Source organism: Cajanus cajan, chromosome 10 (assembly GCF_000230855.2).
Source record: "Cajanus cajan strain Asha chromosome 10, NIPB_CcT2T_4, whole genome shotgun sequence".
Taxonomy (NCBI): Eukaryota; Viridiplantae; Streptophyta; class Magnoliopsida; order Fabales; family Fabaceae; genus Cajanus; species Cajanus cajan.
In genome coordinates this window covers 1,405,244-1,421,065 of record NC_138526.1, presented here as the reverse complement: position 1 = coordinate 1,421,065, position 15,822 = coordinate 1,405,244, and the positions used below count along the sequence as shown (strand labels likewise).

At 29.4% G+C, this 15,822-nt stretch overlaps 1 protein-coding gene across 2 annotated transcripts; it reads left to right on the top strand.

Moving 5' to 3' along the window:
- Positions 1 to 6,524: 6,524 nt before the first annotated feature.
- On the top strand, positions 6,525 to 13,536 carry LOC109813021 (ankyrin repeat domain-containing protein 2B). 2 transcript variants are annotated; one of them, XM_020377129.3, is made up of 9 exons: positions 6,525 to 6,667; positions 6,804 to 6,848; positions 7,861 to 8,015; positions 8,600 to 8,809; positions 8,896 to 9,044; positions 9,155 to 9,323; positions 11,306 to 11,398; positions 12,896 to 13,035; positions 13,176 to 13,536. In XM_020377129.3, the coding sequence occupies exons 2-9, from the start codon at positions 6,815 to 6,817 to the stop codon at positions 13,273 to 13,275; spliced, it is 1,050 nt and encodes a 349-aa protein (XP_020232718.1). In that variant the 5' UTR covers positions 6,525 to 6,667; positions 6,804 to 6,814; the 3' UTR covers positions 13,276 to 13,536. The 2 variants fall into 2 exon arrangements, with proteins under 2 accessions (XP_020232718.1, XP_020232719.1); XM_020377130.3 differs by having other exon boundaries at positions 6,588 to 6,700.
- Positions 13,537 to 15,822: the final 2,286 nt, after the last annotated feature.

The window sequence follows — 15,822 nt, the reverse complement described above, 5'->3', positions numbered from 1 at the left end:
TTAGCTTAAAATCATTTTTCTTAAAACAAATATTAATACTTATAAATCCAATAAGTTCTCTATGTCATTCTTCTCACCTAAAACACAAAAATTAAGAGAAGTTTACCTTGCATTGTGTATTTTACTTATATTTGTTTACTAAAAAAATGATTAAATTAATTATCTTGCATTCATTGTTGAAGCATGCTTATGTCTTTTTCTATATACCTTTCATCTTAATTCGTTTGCAACCATCCATTTACTATGCAACTGTGCCCATGTTATTTTAATTACATTCTCCTTAAGCAATACAAAACAAAATGAAAGAGAAAATATTTATAATGCATAACAAACCCATTAATTGCAATACTCGATCTTCTATGCATCATTTAACGTCTAACAAAATATTTTCATCCATTCAATGTCTATCATTTATGTTCCATTTCAATTAAAAAAAGGTATTGGTTAAATACATCTCCTTACATTCTTAACTTTACGAATCCCAATCCAACATTCAATTTTTTTCCTTTACACACACCCTTTTCTCCTCCTTTCCTTTCTTTCACATGCCTTCCCTTCCTCTCTTATCCTCCAACATTCAATTCAATTTTTCAAACACTTACTCCCCTTCCCCTTACCCCCTCTTCTTTCACAAGCACCTCCTTCCCCCTTCAACCTCCAACATTCAATTTTATTTTCTAAGTGCTCACTCCTTTTTTACATGCACCCTTTTCTTGATTTTTAATATTTTAAAATAGACTAGAATTTTATAATTGTAATTTTTCTTCCAAAACATAATGTTCCAAAAAGTTGTTTTTTCATAATTATGAAAAATACTTTTCAGAATAGTAAAATTAATGCACTTTCAAAAAATCTTAAAAAAAAACACACTTCGAAAAAGTACTTTTGAGGATCATGTAAAGAAAATGCACTTCTAGAAAATAATTTTTAGAATACTAACTTTTATATTTTAGAAAATATTTTCAATATTACTAAAAAACACTCTTCTGAAGAACTTTTTTTCTACAATTATTTTTAAAAAATCTGAAATCAACAAAATACCTTTAAATTTTGAATCGACTATATACCTTATGAACACATATATTTACAAAAAAAATTTCATCGAGTTATTTCTTCGTTAAGTGTCAAATTACCTATTGTGTATAAGTCATATTAAATAAAATAACAAAAATATTTTAAAAAATATAATTTAACACATTAATTTGTACCTTGTATTGAATATAGGGAACAATGAATATAAAGTGAAAAACTAGGTTTTAAAGAGTAATATAATTGAAAGTGAAAAAATAGGATTTAAAAAGTACATAAATGATGTATGACTGTCTTGATTGTTGAAGAGAGAAATTAGGAACCAAAAAATTAAAAGAAAGAAAAAAAATCAAGAAAAATTATTTAGAGAGATGAACTAAAAGAAGAAGGATGAAGAAAGGGGTGAATGAAAAAGATATTTTTAAAAAAATTTATATAAAATATAAAATTAATTAGAATAGCATTTTAGGATTTTTTTTTTCAATAAAAAAGAAAAAGAAGGCGTCTTTATAAAAAAAAAAAAGTATATATATCATGAACCCTAAAAAATGTGAAACAATTGTCAAAATGTTAAGAAGATAACCATTTCATTTTTCACTACTCTTACTCATTATGTTTACAAGTATATAAAAAGCTTTATTAAGTTGATATTGACCCCAATCAAGATCCATAACACTGTATTATTTTTCTATATAAAGAAGTCCTTCAATTTTCTGTGACTTATTTTTTAATCATTTTTCATCTTGATATCATTGTCAAAATTCTATAGTGTGAAGATTTTGATAATATTTTTTTTGTACATGGAGAACCAAAGATTTACCTCTTTTTAGTGTTGGTAACTAAAAAAATATTCCATGATGAGAGATGTTAATATTTGCACAAGTTACATAAAAACTTGTCTATAACGATCCGACAGGTCATACAATGACCCAACTATACCACAAAATACGTCATAATGCAATGGAAATATAAGTCGTTTATCATATGTTTATCATGCAACAAAACCTAAAAATCATGCATACACACACACACATATATATATACTTAGGATCATAGTGATCGACTGTAATCAAAATAGTAAAATAGAGTTCATGGACATCAATGTAAATAAAATTCCATCTTGAGGTTATAGTCCCAAAATATAATATACATCTGAGTAGGTACTAAAGCACCATAAAAACAAAGTCACAAGACCAATATGTCTCATAGATAATAACAATCCTAGTCACTTAGGTATTATCAACATAAACTTGGAAGGTCCAGTACCATCTTTGGGATAAAATAACTTTGGTGGTATGAGTTTACCACAACATTGGTATGTAAATCCAAGCCCCTATGGATTTAGCCCACTACCTAATCCCATGATACCACACACCTTTCCAGCACTAGGTTGGGGTGCACCTTAGGTGACCACCCACGACTTAGGTGTCAATGCAACATCCAAGTCCAAGAGACCCAAACACAACCATTCAATAGCTATTATGCAACGACTCACTATAAACCATTTTCACAACACCATTTGAACGAGAATCACATTTTCATATAAAAAAAACCTCATCTCTAAGTGGGACCACAATGTACTAAGTTTTTAGAGATCCAATCAACTAACATCTCTTGTTGAACAACTCAACAAAACATTTCAACTCATCATTCTCCTTCAAACTACCATCAATGGCATTTTAAAAGTATCATGGGTGAAGGGGTTTAAGGTTTAGGCCACACACAACTTTGTGAATTAAGGCTTAGGCCTTCCCTACATATACTCTCAACTACATGCATAAGCATACATAACTCAACTACAACCACCATAGGCTTGTGCCAACATCTAAGCACTCAACAACTCACATGTAATCTTACATACATAAACAACATAATCATCATTAATAGCTTAGGCATAATAACATTGTAACACCCCAAGTTTTCTAAAATTATTGAAAAAGATATTTTAATTGATTAAAGGATTTTATAAGATATTTTAAAAGTTTTTAATAATTATGACTATTTTAATTAAATAATAAATTTACAAAAATCATTTTGTATAATATTTATTAGAGAAATATGTATTTTTATTATAATTGTTTATATATCTTATTTTAATATATTTATGTTGGGAGAAATATAATTATTTTATATATTATATATTTATTAATTATTAATTATTGTATTTTGTTATAATTATTTGGATTGAAAGAAATATGTTTATTTGATATATTATTTATTTATTTATTTATTTATAAGTTTTAATATTTTAGGGAAAGGAGAAAACAACTATGATTAAAGTATTTTTATTAAAGGGTTAAGTGTGAGTTAAGTTTTTTAAAAAAGATTACGATAATTCTTTTCTCATTTATCATATTATGCATACGCTAAAGAATGTGAAGGAGAACACCCAGAGATCCACATTCTTCATCAATAGTTCATCATCGAAGTGGCAGGTTGAGGCTCCCATGAGGCGGGATAACTGCATATCTTTTGTTCCTATGGTGGTGGTTTGTAGTGGTAAAAGTGTTATCAGCTTCTCCAAATGAATATGTGGTATCTGGCTCCCAAGTGGGATAATACTCCTCTTGGAGTCATCAAGTTGTTGACGCATATCATAACTCTTATGCCAAAGGATCTGCATATCTACTTTGTTATATTTATGTTGACGTTCATTCTACTCTTGCAATGCTTGAATTTCTTTCTAGAGTCCCATCAACATTTGAGCATTTTTAGAAATCCAAGATTCTTTAATCGATGATTTACTCGTGTCAACCATAACTGTAGTGAATGAGACTATAAGAGAATTTAGCACGACCCCACAGTGGGAGCCAAGTGTGCTTACTAGGAAAAATATACGAGTGACATGTTTTTGGAAGACATGCAAAAAAATCTTTTGGTAGACTAAAAAAAGTGGCAAAAGACATTTCTTGAATATGCTATGACAATTGAATCAATGTTTTTCTTCTCCTTGGCACTACAAGACGAAAGATCTATTATATTATGCACCAAGTTGTGCCTACTATAACAGTTTTTGTCTCCTCAACGTTTCTCTTTGATATATAAAAAACTCATAAGATGAATTAAATATTGGAGATCATTGTAAAAAACTTGACATATTAATATAAGTGATTAACACAACAAATATTTCTAATAACTTTCTCAAATAACGTGTCTCTAAAAGATATTTAAAACTCAATATTTCTTGAGTGTTTTGGTGAAGTTCATTTACAATTGATATATCTCCACCATTTGTGAGTTAAACATGTGGAGAAAAGAGAAACACTATAAGGGGTTGAATAATGTTACTAAAAATCTTGCATTTTTTCGTAGAGTAATGAAGTAGTAGCATAACAAATAGGAAATGGTAGGTGAAACAAAGAATGAACTCAATGATTAATACTAATTTGTCTCAAATAAGACTACGTCAAGTTCTTGATTCAACTATATCAAGTTCCACTATCTTATACAAGGATACAAGTATTATTTACCAAGTCACTTTTAGCTAAAACCTAAGTATTCTTTGACTTGTCTCTTTAAACAACTATCTAAGTATTTTTTGAACACAAAACTACTATAGGTTTCAACAACCAAGTATTATGTTATAGACAAACCTCTTTAGGTTCAAACTCACAAATATTATTTTATAGTCAAGTCTCTTAAGCTCAAAGTAATATCACAAAAATAAAGTTAGGTAAGTTAACTATGTTGTTTCATCTTATTCAATAACATAATCGTCTTAAAGTAGCTTTTGTCTTATATTAGGATTCGTCTTACTAACGGATTGCATTTTAGAAGATTTGTCTTAGTCGTTTTGAAAAACTTAATATTGTTGATCAATACCTTCTTTGTTTCTTAACATCAAAACTTAAAACCGAAGGGATCTAAATTTGCCTTTTAACATAACAAAACATTTTATACACCATACCTTATTGTAAAATGCCTGAAGAGACTTTTAAGAAAAAAATACTTGGATGCTACAATCTTGAGTGTGAAAGGACAAGACATAGTTTGAAGCTAAAAAGTGGATTAATATAAAATCTTCATGTAATATCTCTGTCGTTTTCTCTATTTATCTTTTAACAATCCTATCTATTTCCAAAAGGTTGTCTTATTTTGAAAAAGTTTTCAAAGTTTTAAACACACAATTTAACTACTTTGATGTGTTCATTTTACATTTTTCATTTAGGATATGAAAAAGATAAATTAAGATAATTATCCTATCTTGTAATAAGTTATTTGCTGTGCTAATACAAAAATATTTTTACTTATCGTTTATATTATCCAATTGGTAGGTGTATTTCTTATCTCGATCAAGGGAGAGTTGGATTAGGAAAAAATATGATATGATTGAAGCTTTGTGTGTGTATATATTTAAAGAGTTAATCACCTATACATTGTCAGTGTAAAGTTTTTTTACACTAGTAACCAATTATATCTTTTAATTGTGTCATGTCACTGTAAACACATTTACTTTTAACAGTGACATGACACAATTAAAAGATATAATTAGTTGTTAGTGTAAAAAAACTTTACACCGACAATGTATAGGTGATTAACAAGACAAATTATGTAATATATAATTATATTATATAATAATGTATATTACAATATTTATAAAGAAAAATATTTGAATAATAATTATAATATAAAAATTCTTATATAATTTTATAATTTTAAGAAAAATAATTACATAAATAATTCTATATATATACACATAAAACAATAAATTCTTGAATAATAAATGTATTTTTAATTGTTTTTCTTTGGAAAAATATATTTATGAACTTTTTTATATTATCTAATTTTAAAAAATAGAAATAACACATTAAAATGCAAACATTTTTAAAAACAATCACATTCATCAAAACAAATTTAAAGAATAAGTTTCTCATTGAATAATCTTAAATATGATAAAAATATTTTTTTTCAAAAAAATTTAATAATCAATATACTTTCAAAGTATAGCCGATAAATTTAGGGAAAAATTCTAAAAATAAAATTTTATTGTTAATTCATAAAAGTAAACAAAAATATAATAATTTAAATCGACAATAATGGCTAAGCAAAAAATTTAATTTAGAACAAATGTATAAAAATTAAATATTTTGATATAAAAGATAAATTTATCTTGTAACACTGGTATTTTTTATATACTTTATGTAACTTTTTTATTCATCAGAATTATAATAACAACATTAAAATTTAAATATAAAATATTGTGGATATTATTTAAAGTTATATATTATGCTATTTGTTGTTTAGAAAAGTTATAGGATTGAAGGAACCCCCGGTGTAAGTGGTAAAGTCACATGTTAAAAAGATCTATTTTCATTAAATAATAAATAGCCCGTGCATTACTTAACAAATTTTTCAGTGTAGTATTAAATTTATTAAAATAAAATTGGGGAAGTGGATGCAAATGGGTGATATCATAGTGAGCCATTCATTTGAGAGGATGGGGATTGAGGGGGCCCACTGATATCACTATTTGTGTGTTGTATTCTATCATCTCATCGGTGGCGATTTCTATCGCTAAAGTCTAAAAATAAAAATAAAATAAGGGTTTAGTTTCCTTTCATTTCTTCTCATTCACAGTTTTTCACTTTCACACACTTCCTCTCTCTCTCTCTCTCTCTCTCTCTTCTCTCCGATTCAGGTTCGAACTCTTCTAACCCCTTTCGCCGATTAGGTTTCTCTCTCAAATTCTCGAAACTACGGTCTTTCTCGCTATTCGAATCTGCGATTTCTCCTAACCTAAATCCTAAATAATTATATCTCTGCGTTTCTTTCAGCAATTTTTATTATGGCTTCAGATTCCACAAAGGATCTCCCTGCTGGTATGTGCCATCTCTTTATCTGTGTTAATAATACAGCTACCGCTATTTTTATTGAATTATTTTCCCCATCTGGTTGAAATTCAACGCTTGTTTTATTCAGCTTATTTTTCCTGAAGAGAAGAGGTATTGAAAAAAATAAGCGATTATTTTCCCTAAAACAATCTTGGCCAAACGTGTACTTAAACTTTGATCTCAATTGATGCTTATTTGTCACTGTATTTGGGATTAACGCCTTGGTCTTGTTGAATCCAAGTTACTACACGAGTTTGGTGTTTTCAAGTTACATAATTATCCTCATCTATGACTTATACCTGTGTTAATGTTAATATTTATATTGAAGTATGTATGTGAAGACAAAGAGCTGTACTTATACCCTTTATCCTTTACTTTGGGTGTACTGCACGTAGCTTCCTTTTTTATTTTTTAAAGTTAAATAACACTTTCCTAATGCTGCGATAATTTCAGAATAAATTTATTTATTAGCCTGAATTTATAACATTGATACTTCCTCGTTATTTTCGTTCCTTCTTCCATATTGCGTTGTGGGTTCCTCCTGTTTCCTTCCATCTAATTTGCCTCTGGTTCTGGAAAAAAAGTTTGGATTTGTATTTAGGCATGACAAAGAGTAAGAGATCATATTCTGGCAATGTGAAGTTTCATTATTCTATGAGTACTTGCTCTATTGAGTTTTGCTTAATGAATCCTTATGAGAACACTATTGTTGCACTTATCTTCATGGGTAAAACTGTATTACACTATATTGCCTTGAACTTTTGGAATCTGCATTTACTAACCTCTCCTTATAAAACAAGCCACGGTTTTATTTTGTTATCTGCTTACTGGTGCCTTCTTTGTTTTGATTTATTCCTAATTTGTTTTACTTTTATCCCCAATTATTTATATATATATATATTTTTTTTTTCTACTTTTAGTGCTAGAAATTTAGCATAACTGCTATAGTTTCTCGAATCTCAAAAGTGCATTAGTTTCACACGTGTTGAGATTTTATTAGATAACAAAGCTGGTACAGCAGAGAATAAAACTTCCAAAGATGAAACGTCCTCTAAAGATTCTCCAGCTCCAGCAGGGCAAAGAGCTACCCCTGGACCTGCAACTGGGTTTCCTGGCAACCCTTTTGATTTCTCAGCAATGTCTGGTCTACTCAATGTAAATCATTATGTCTTTTCTTTTCTTATTTGTATTATATTGTGTTGTTTTCTGTATTTATTGATAATTAGGCCATGTTAATTGTTAATGATGTTGAGTATGTTTGCATGTACTACCTTATAGATTTTGTTGTTTTTATAAATGCTTGGTTTTACAAGTCAAGTCTCGGAGATTTTGAGTCTGTGGTTGGACAATGATGCCAGGATTTGTGAGGAAAAAAATACATTTAGAATTGTTTTAGAAATCTTCACTGTTGGCAGAATGGCAGTGAGACCTCATCAGAATTGTATTTGTCTTTTCGTTCAACTGACTCAAGAGTAGAATAGTGAGCCTTTTATGGTGGTTGTGGATGTGTAGATTGTGGCTGGTAGTTTCATTTCTTATAGCTTCCATTTTTTAATTAATCTTTAAGAAGTGTTTATTGAACTCTATTTAAAAATATAAATTTAAATGAGGTGCAATTGAGGGCTTTTGAGCTCTTTATGTGGTTTGACTTGATTCTTCTTTTCATTTTTAAACTCAAGGGAATTTTGTTTGTAAGATCTTCATAAAGGCTTACTAATGCTTAAATTTGAAATGCATAGGATCCAAGTATCAAGGAATTGGCTGAACAGATAGCAAAAGATCCATCGTTCAATCAGATGGCCGAGCAGCTTCAGAAAACTTTCCAAGGAGCTCCACAGGATGGTATCCCTAACTTTGATAATCAACAATATTTTTCAACCATGCAACAGGTTATGCAGAATCCTAATTTTATGACCATGGCTGAGCGCCTGGGTAATGCATTGATGCAGGTCACTATTACATAAATTTCTCCCTTATATTTTTTTTTTCATGAAATTTTTACTTGTTAATAGAATACAGATGGTGTCTATCACAGGATCCATCTATGTCTGCCATGCTTGAAAGTTTTTCTAATCCATCAAATAAAGACCAGCTTGAAGAAAGAATGGCACGCATCAAGGAGGATCCATCTCTGAAACATATTTTGGAGGAGATAGAGACTGGTGGTCCTGCTGCTATGATGAGGTTTAGAATCTAATAAATAATATTTTATTCACTGTTTTTGGCATTTCCATAATTCCTCCATAATATGCTGTTTTGTCAAGTAGCTTCTGAAGTGATTCTCTTTATTTCAGGTACTGGAATGATGAGGAAGTTTTGCGGAAGTTGGGGCAAGCCATGGGTCTTGCAAACTCTGGAGATGTAGCTACCTCTGCTGAAAATTCTGGGGTAGATGAGGCAGAAGATTTGGGAAATGAAGATGAATCAATTGTTCATCACACTGCTAGTGTTGGTGATGTCGAGGTGTGACATAGCACTGCTTTTTTACTTTCTTACGCCCTTAAATCTTTTCTCTTTCTGAAAAAGATCATGAGTTTTTCACTTTATGGTTGAAGACTTGGAAGTTATTCTGATGAAACTGTGAAAGATTAAATGTATAGTTATGCTTGTTGATGCAACTTGTTTATGGGTAGAATGTGCTGGTTTGGATCACATAAATTATATTAAGTTCATGGGGAATTTGAAGAAATGGAACCAAGCTTTGAGTGTAATGGCTTGTCTAATAATTGGAGTTGAAGCTGATTGATTCTGCATGAATTGTCTAACAAAGTTTATGCCTAGTTCACAGTCAAGTAAATGACTTTTCCCACTTGCCTTTTTTGGGCTGGGTTATCGAACAATTCAACCTCAGCATTTGGAAACTTTCCATTGGTATTCTTCAGAATTTGGATATCTATCAGTTTAATTTCTGGGGTACCTCTTTCCTCTAACAAACTACTTCCATATTTTCTTTTTTGGTAAAGAAAATCCTTAATTTGGCCTGTCTACCTGTATGCCCAACTGTATCCAAGTTTACCAAGTTCCTTGTTATGAAAGTGTTGACCACCTGACACCTGTATACCCAACTGTCTTTTGAGATTTGCAATTCCTTTACTATCATCACTTATGATAAGTGATAACAATGTGATCCCACGAGTACTTTAGTATTGCTAGGTTTGGTGGGTTATAAAATGAAGATCTACAGTAGTCTCCCTAATCAAATATTGAAACACACTTATTAAATTTTGGAAGTATTCTCTTGGAGTTTTTAGGCCATAAATATACCTTATCAATTGACTTAATTCCATATTCTTTGGTTATCCACTTTTTTCCATAATTTTCTGAACTGGAGTCTCTTCAGGGCCTGATCAACTGTTCATTTGTCTAATTGTCTTATAATTTAGAAGGAGATTTGGTGCCTTTCCCCTTTTGGATTGTTTTCACACAAATCCTGATCCCGATGTTTTAATTTGTTTGTTGAATAGAGCTACTTCCATTTTATAAACTCCTTTTGAAGTTTTATGAACCATCTAACACCAGATTTTATTTGGACAGCTATGCTTAGAAATAATCCTAATGACTTGTTGCAAGTTTTCCAGTCACACAAGTATCTTTTGCTGAATGTGTTTTATGTTTTATTCTTATTCAGAATTAAATTCTCCTATGTTCTGATACTATTTTAATTCAGTGCTCTTATGGAATAGATTGTCTAGCTTTTTGGGCTAAGGGTTGCCCTTGGACTTGAATAGTTTTAGTTGTTTTGGTAGAAGTAAAGTGGCTATTTTTTGTGGCAACATTCAATCTATGCTATTATTTGGTTCAGTTGGTTGGAGCATAAACCTTGTATTTGTTTTGTAAGCAGATTTTATTGGCTTTGCAGTGGTGATTTTGAAATAAGATTAGTTCATTTGCTTCTATTTGGTGCAAATCACATAGTCCTTCTAGGGTGTTTCCTTAATAAATGTGTAAAGGGATTATGTAGCTTTTAGCTCTTGATGTTATCTCTTTATTGCTGTTATTTTGTTACCAATTTCTTCTGTATGAAGAATCACTTGTCTATTGAATTTCTTTCACTTTTGAATTTCTTTTATCAATTAAAAAAATTTGTAGAACAATTGATGGAAATTGCTCATTTATTATAGCAGACAGACATGTGTAGAAAAGGTGGCTTACAATCTTTTAAATAATTTGTACATGAATTTCTTTTTAAATTTATGGAAATTAGCCATTTATTATAGCAGACACAGGCATTGACAGGTTTTGTATACGCCTATACAAGAGTTTAGTTCTTATCTTTTGTTAAATTTGAAGGAATAGAAAATTAAACAGAATTCAAATAGTTTATTTATGAAGGGTTTACTTGGTTGCTAAGCTATCTAGTTATGTGGTTAAATTCAGCCATTTTATTTATTGTCATTGGGTATGATTTGTAATATGAGATCTAAAAGTCTACACAAATCAATTAGGGCTTGAAAAATGCACTAGCCTCTGGTGCTGACAAGGATGAAGAAGATTCAGAGGGGAGAACTGCTTTGCATTTTGCCTGTGGATATGGCGAGGTATGCTAATATTTGAAGTAATTATTTTCTCATCTTTTAAATCACGTTTTTTATCTCTTAGAATTTTTGCTTATGTTCTTGGGTGGTGGTTACCTTGTTTAAAACCATGGTGGAAAGGAAATGAAGGATGTATTGAGGCTCCGGGTGTTATTTAGTAAAATGCTGTAGCCTTTATTGGTTTCTTCCACCACTTGGGTAATGAAGGGTTGTCAAACATGTTAAAATGTGAGAATCAATTTCTAAACAATTGCTGAAATTTGTCGTGAGTATGGGATGGGTGTGTTGACATAACCATTAGAATGCAATTGAAATTTCCAACTGTCTGATATTTCTTTGGGTAATGGAGAACCTTTCTGCACTTGTCTATTCTAGTAAAGAAAAAAACAGAAAATGACTGAATTGAGAATTGAATCGGTTGCAAATTAGAGAGAAAATAGCAAAGAGGGATGCTGTTGGAATGAGGAGATGAAGCACAAGTTGATGGTGCTATATGCAAGGCTAGTTTGGAATCATATTCCTATTATTTTTTTCTTTGGGAGGCAGGTCGTCTCTAGGTGAATAATCTACTTTGAGATCTTGGTTAATAACAGGTGTGTTCTTACACCTTGGACTTCAGAGCAATTTTTCATGTGCTAACAATTTTGAAAATTGACGAGTGTAACCCTTGTAGCTTTACATCATTCTCTGATGGATCTGGTGTGAAAATCTTGTCTGTTTTTTCTGTCATACCAATTAAATATTGATATTGATAACTCAGCGAAAAATTGCCAACTGAGATATTACTTTTTGCTTGGTTATCAGTATTTTATTAGGGAGTGTGAACAAGAAAATGAAAATAAGATTTGAGTCCATCTGGTTTGCAGAATGCTTGCAATTCCAGAGGCATTTATTTACCCTTTATTATTTTATGTTATGGGATAGCCTCTATTTGTCATTTATGCGCAGTTATAACAAGAAGAGTTCTCTAACACAAGTAATGGATTTTGACAGTTTCCTTTAATATTTAAAGGACCAGGTTATCAGCTTCCCTTGTAATTTTCCATTAGTTGGGATCAGATATATGGATTAAAAAATGTCATTTTATTTTATATATCAAATGGAAAAATAAGTTTGGGTATGGTTCAATCAATGTATATTCATGTCATGAAGAACCCTGATGCTAACAAGTGTTAAGTGGGGTGGTACATTTGAAGTTTTTTAGATAATGTTCGGATTCCACCCACTGAAAAGTCTGAGATTTGAATCCATTTAGGGAAGAGTGGATAATAGTGGTTGTAGGCTTGTAATGACATTGGCAGCAATGGCACTGGTGGTAATATAGGTGGTAGTAGTGGTGGAGATTAGCGACAGTGTCGGTGATGAATGGATAATGCTATTTGGATTCTACCTTCTTTTCCATGGTGTGCAAGCAAAGTGAATGCTCATCAGGAATTATAATTTTAGAACTAGACTCTTTCTAATACCTGATTGACAGAGGCCCTCTTGATATCATTTCAGGTGAAGTGTGCTCAAATTCTTCTCGAGGCTGGAGCAAAAGTGGATGCTTTGGATAAGAACAAGAACACTGCTCTCCATTATGCAGCTGGTTATGGCAGAAAGGATTGCGTGGCCCTTCTCCTTGAAAATGGTGCTGCAGTGTAAGTAGTCTTTTCAACGAGTTTTGAAAACCTCCAAATATTAATGCCAGATGCTTACAAAACAATTTAGTTTTTTTTTTTTTTTTTGCATAATTAGTTTTAATCATATATTTCTCCTTTTCCCCTTGTTCAATTTGCAGTACACTCCAGAATATGGACGGGAAAACTCCTATCGATGTTGCGAAGCTAAACAATCAAAATGATGTCCTGAAGCTACTCGAGAAAGATGCATTTCTGTAGTTTTAATGCATGCTGTCACCGACAAGCAACGGGGAAACTGAGGGAAAGAAGGCATCATAACTTCTTTATTTTCTCTTTTAGTTTCTTCCAACCGTCGTTTAGTGTGTTAAACTAAATTCGATTAACGTTGTTGGATGTGAGTCACCATAGAATTTGTTATCTATGTTCTTTTAATGCATTGATTGTTACATTGCATGATTTTGAAGATTAGTGCTGTCATTTGATTTTATTTTTTTTCAATTTTACAAAATTCTGGTTCAAGTGGTCTCATACATCAATAGAAGGCGAGTAAATAACGGGTTAGGTTGGAAGATTTTGATCCAAGGGACTAAATTGCTACAACTGCGTCTCTGCTTACCCCCCTTCATTATCGGATGCCCAAACGTGTTGTGCTCATCCAACTTACTATTTGTTTTGGTGTGTTTACATGTATGAGTATCATGAGCATAATTTAACTAAAGTCGGACACTTTAGTTCGGTTTATTTATGATTGTTTAGGTAGAACACATTCTACCCGATCCAATCAAACTTTTTTTTTTTCTTTTTTTTTTCGGGTTAGGTATCGGAATTTTGATATTGAAAACTCAAATAAACTCGCTGACATTATAAATTTGAATTTATTTTATATATATATATATATATATATATATATATATATATATATGATGAAGGATTTGTTTATTCTAGGAATAAGTCTACTTAGAACTATTCTGTTCAATAACTTATATTTTACATCAAATTTTAATAATTTTATGTTAATTCTGTTTTATAAGAACGAAACATTAAATTATTTTAGATTAATATTAAATTTTGCATATATAATCTATAAGTAAGGAACTTTCAATCTATGGTAAGTTTTGAAAATATCATGTTTAACTAAAAGTTATTAACTAGTGTAATAGTTGATAAAGGTTACACTAATATTGTTTGAATCTTATAATTTTGTAAATTTAACCGTTGAATTATAATTTTATATCACTTTATATATATATATATATATATATATATATATATATATATACATACATACACACACTAATTCATGTTTTACATAAAATTTTAGTGATCAAACTGTTAAATTAAAAAAATTTAATATATACATGAAGTTTACAAATTTTTAAAAAATTTAAATCAATATATAAAATACTTTTTTATAATTATCCGTTAATTTGTTCGATCAATTATTGTTTCACACTCAACCCACTTAATATTAAAATGTATAAAATTTCTTAATATTAAAATTATAAAATTTCAAAAATTAAGTAACAAAATACACATATAAGTGACAAAATCCACAAAATTGTAAAATGAAAAATAAAATATGCCATTAAACCCACATTATTCTTTCGGCATATCCTAAAATGTATTTCACCTGCAACTAGGTAGATTATCTCTCAATTGTCTCGAATTACCTTTTTTTTTGTTTTTTTACCTAATCTTAATTATTTCTTTTAATTTACCATTTATACTTCAGTATTATTTTTAAAAACTAGTTATCAATGATTAAAAAAAATTATATCATAATTTAAAGTATAATTTATATACTTATTAAAATATTTATTAATTATAAAATTTAAAATTAAATGTTTTTAAGAATTTAAAATTTGATATAAATTTATTTTTGACACCCTCCAAACCACTTGTAGTATCACCCATAATGATAAATTAAGTTTTGTAGCATTAGCTATAATGACACTAATAATTGTATTTTATGTATCATGTTCAAAAATAAGAGTATTTTTTTTCTTCACAATTCCATAACAATATTTGAATAGATTATCAATACTTATAATGATACAAGCCACGCAACATTACCTAGTTTTACCACTAATAATAATACTAGTAGATATATTTTGTTTTCCAAATTCTTTAATAATCTAGGTTTTTTTTAAAAAAAATTCACTAACGATATTTTACAGACTGAAATACACTTTTTTAAAACTATAGAAATTTTAAAAAAAATCATTTTAAATTTGAAAAACAAAAAATAACTTACCTTATATTTAAGGAACTACAAACATTTTAACTTACTTTTATTTACATAAAAATAAACACCTTCATGAAATGCATACACTAAAATACTAATTGAATATGTTTTCATGATAAGCAAAATTTTAGAGCTTGTATTAAAAAATTTTGTTTTCTAATTAACTTTTAATTTTCTTTTTTACCTAACAATACATTATTAAATTTAAAACCAACTACAAACAACTTCACATAGTAGTTTTACAATAAATCATTTTTAAACAATTCAAACAAAAATTATTTTAGAATCAATTGCCCTAACATATTCAGACATATCTTATATCTTATTTTATATAATCAATAATATTATAATTAATAATTTAAATTACCTTTTCACAATTAAACCCCACTTAAAAAATATATTTATTTCAAGTTTTTCTCAGTTCTATCTATCTATTTATTTAGTATGTACCAAGGGAGAAGTAATAAAATGTTGAGACAATTTTCTTTTTTTTAAAATTGACAACTGAATAATCATTACTTCGAATTTTTAAAACCAATTTTTAGGAGTGCACAGTGATG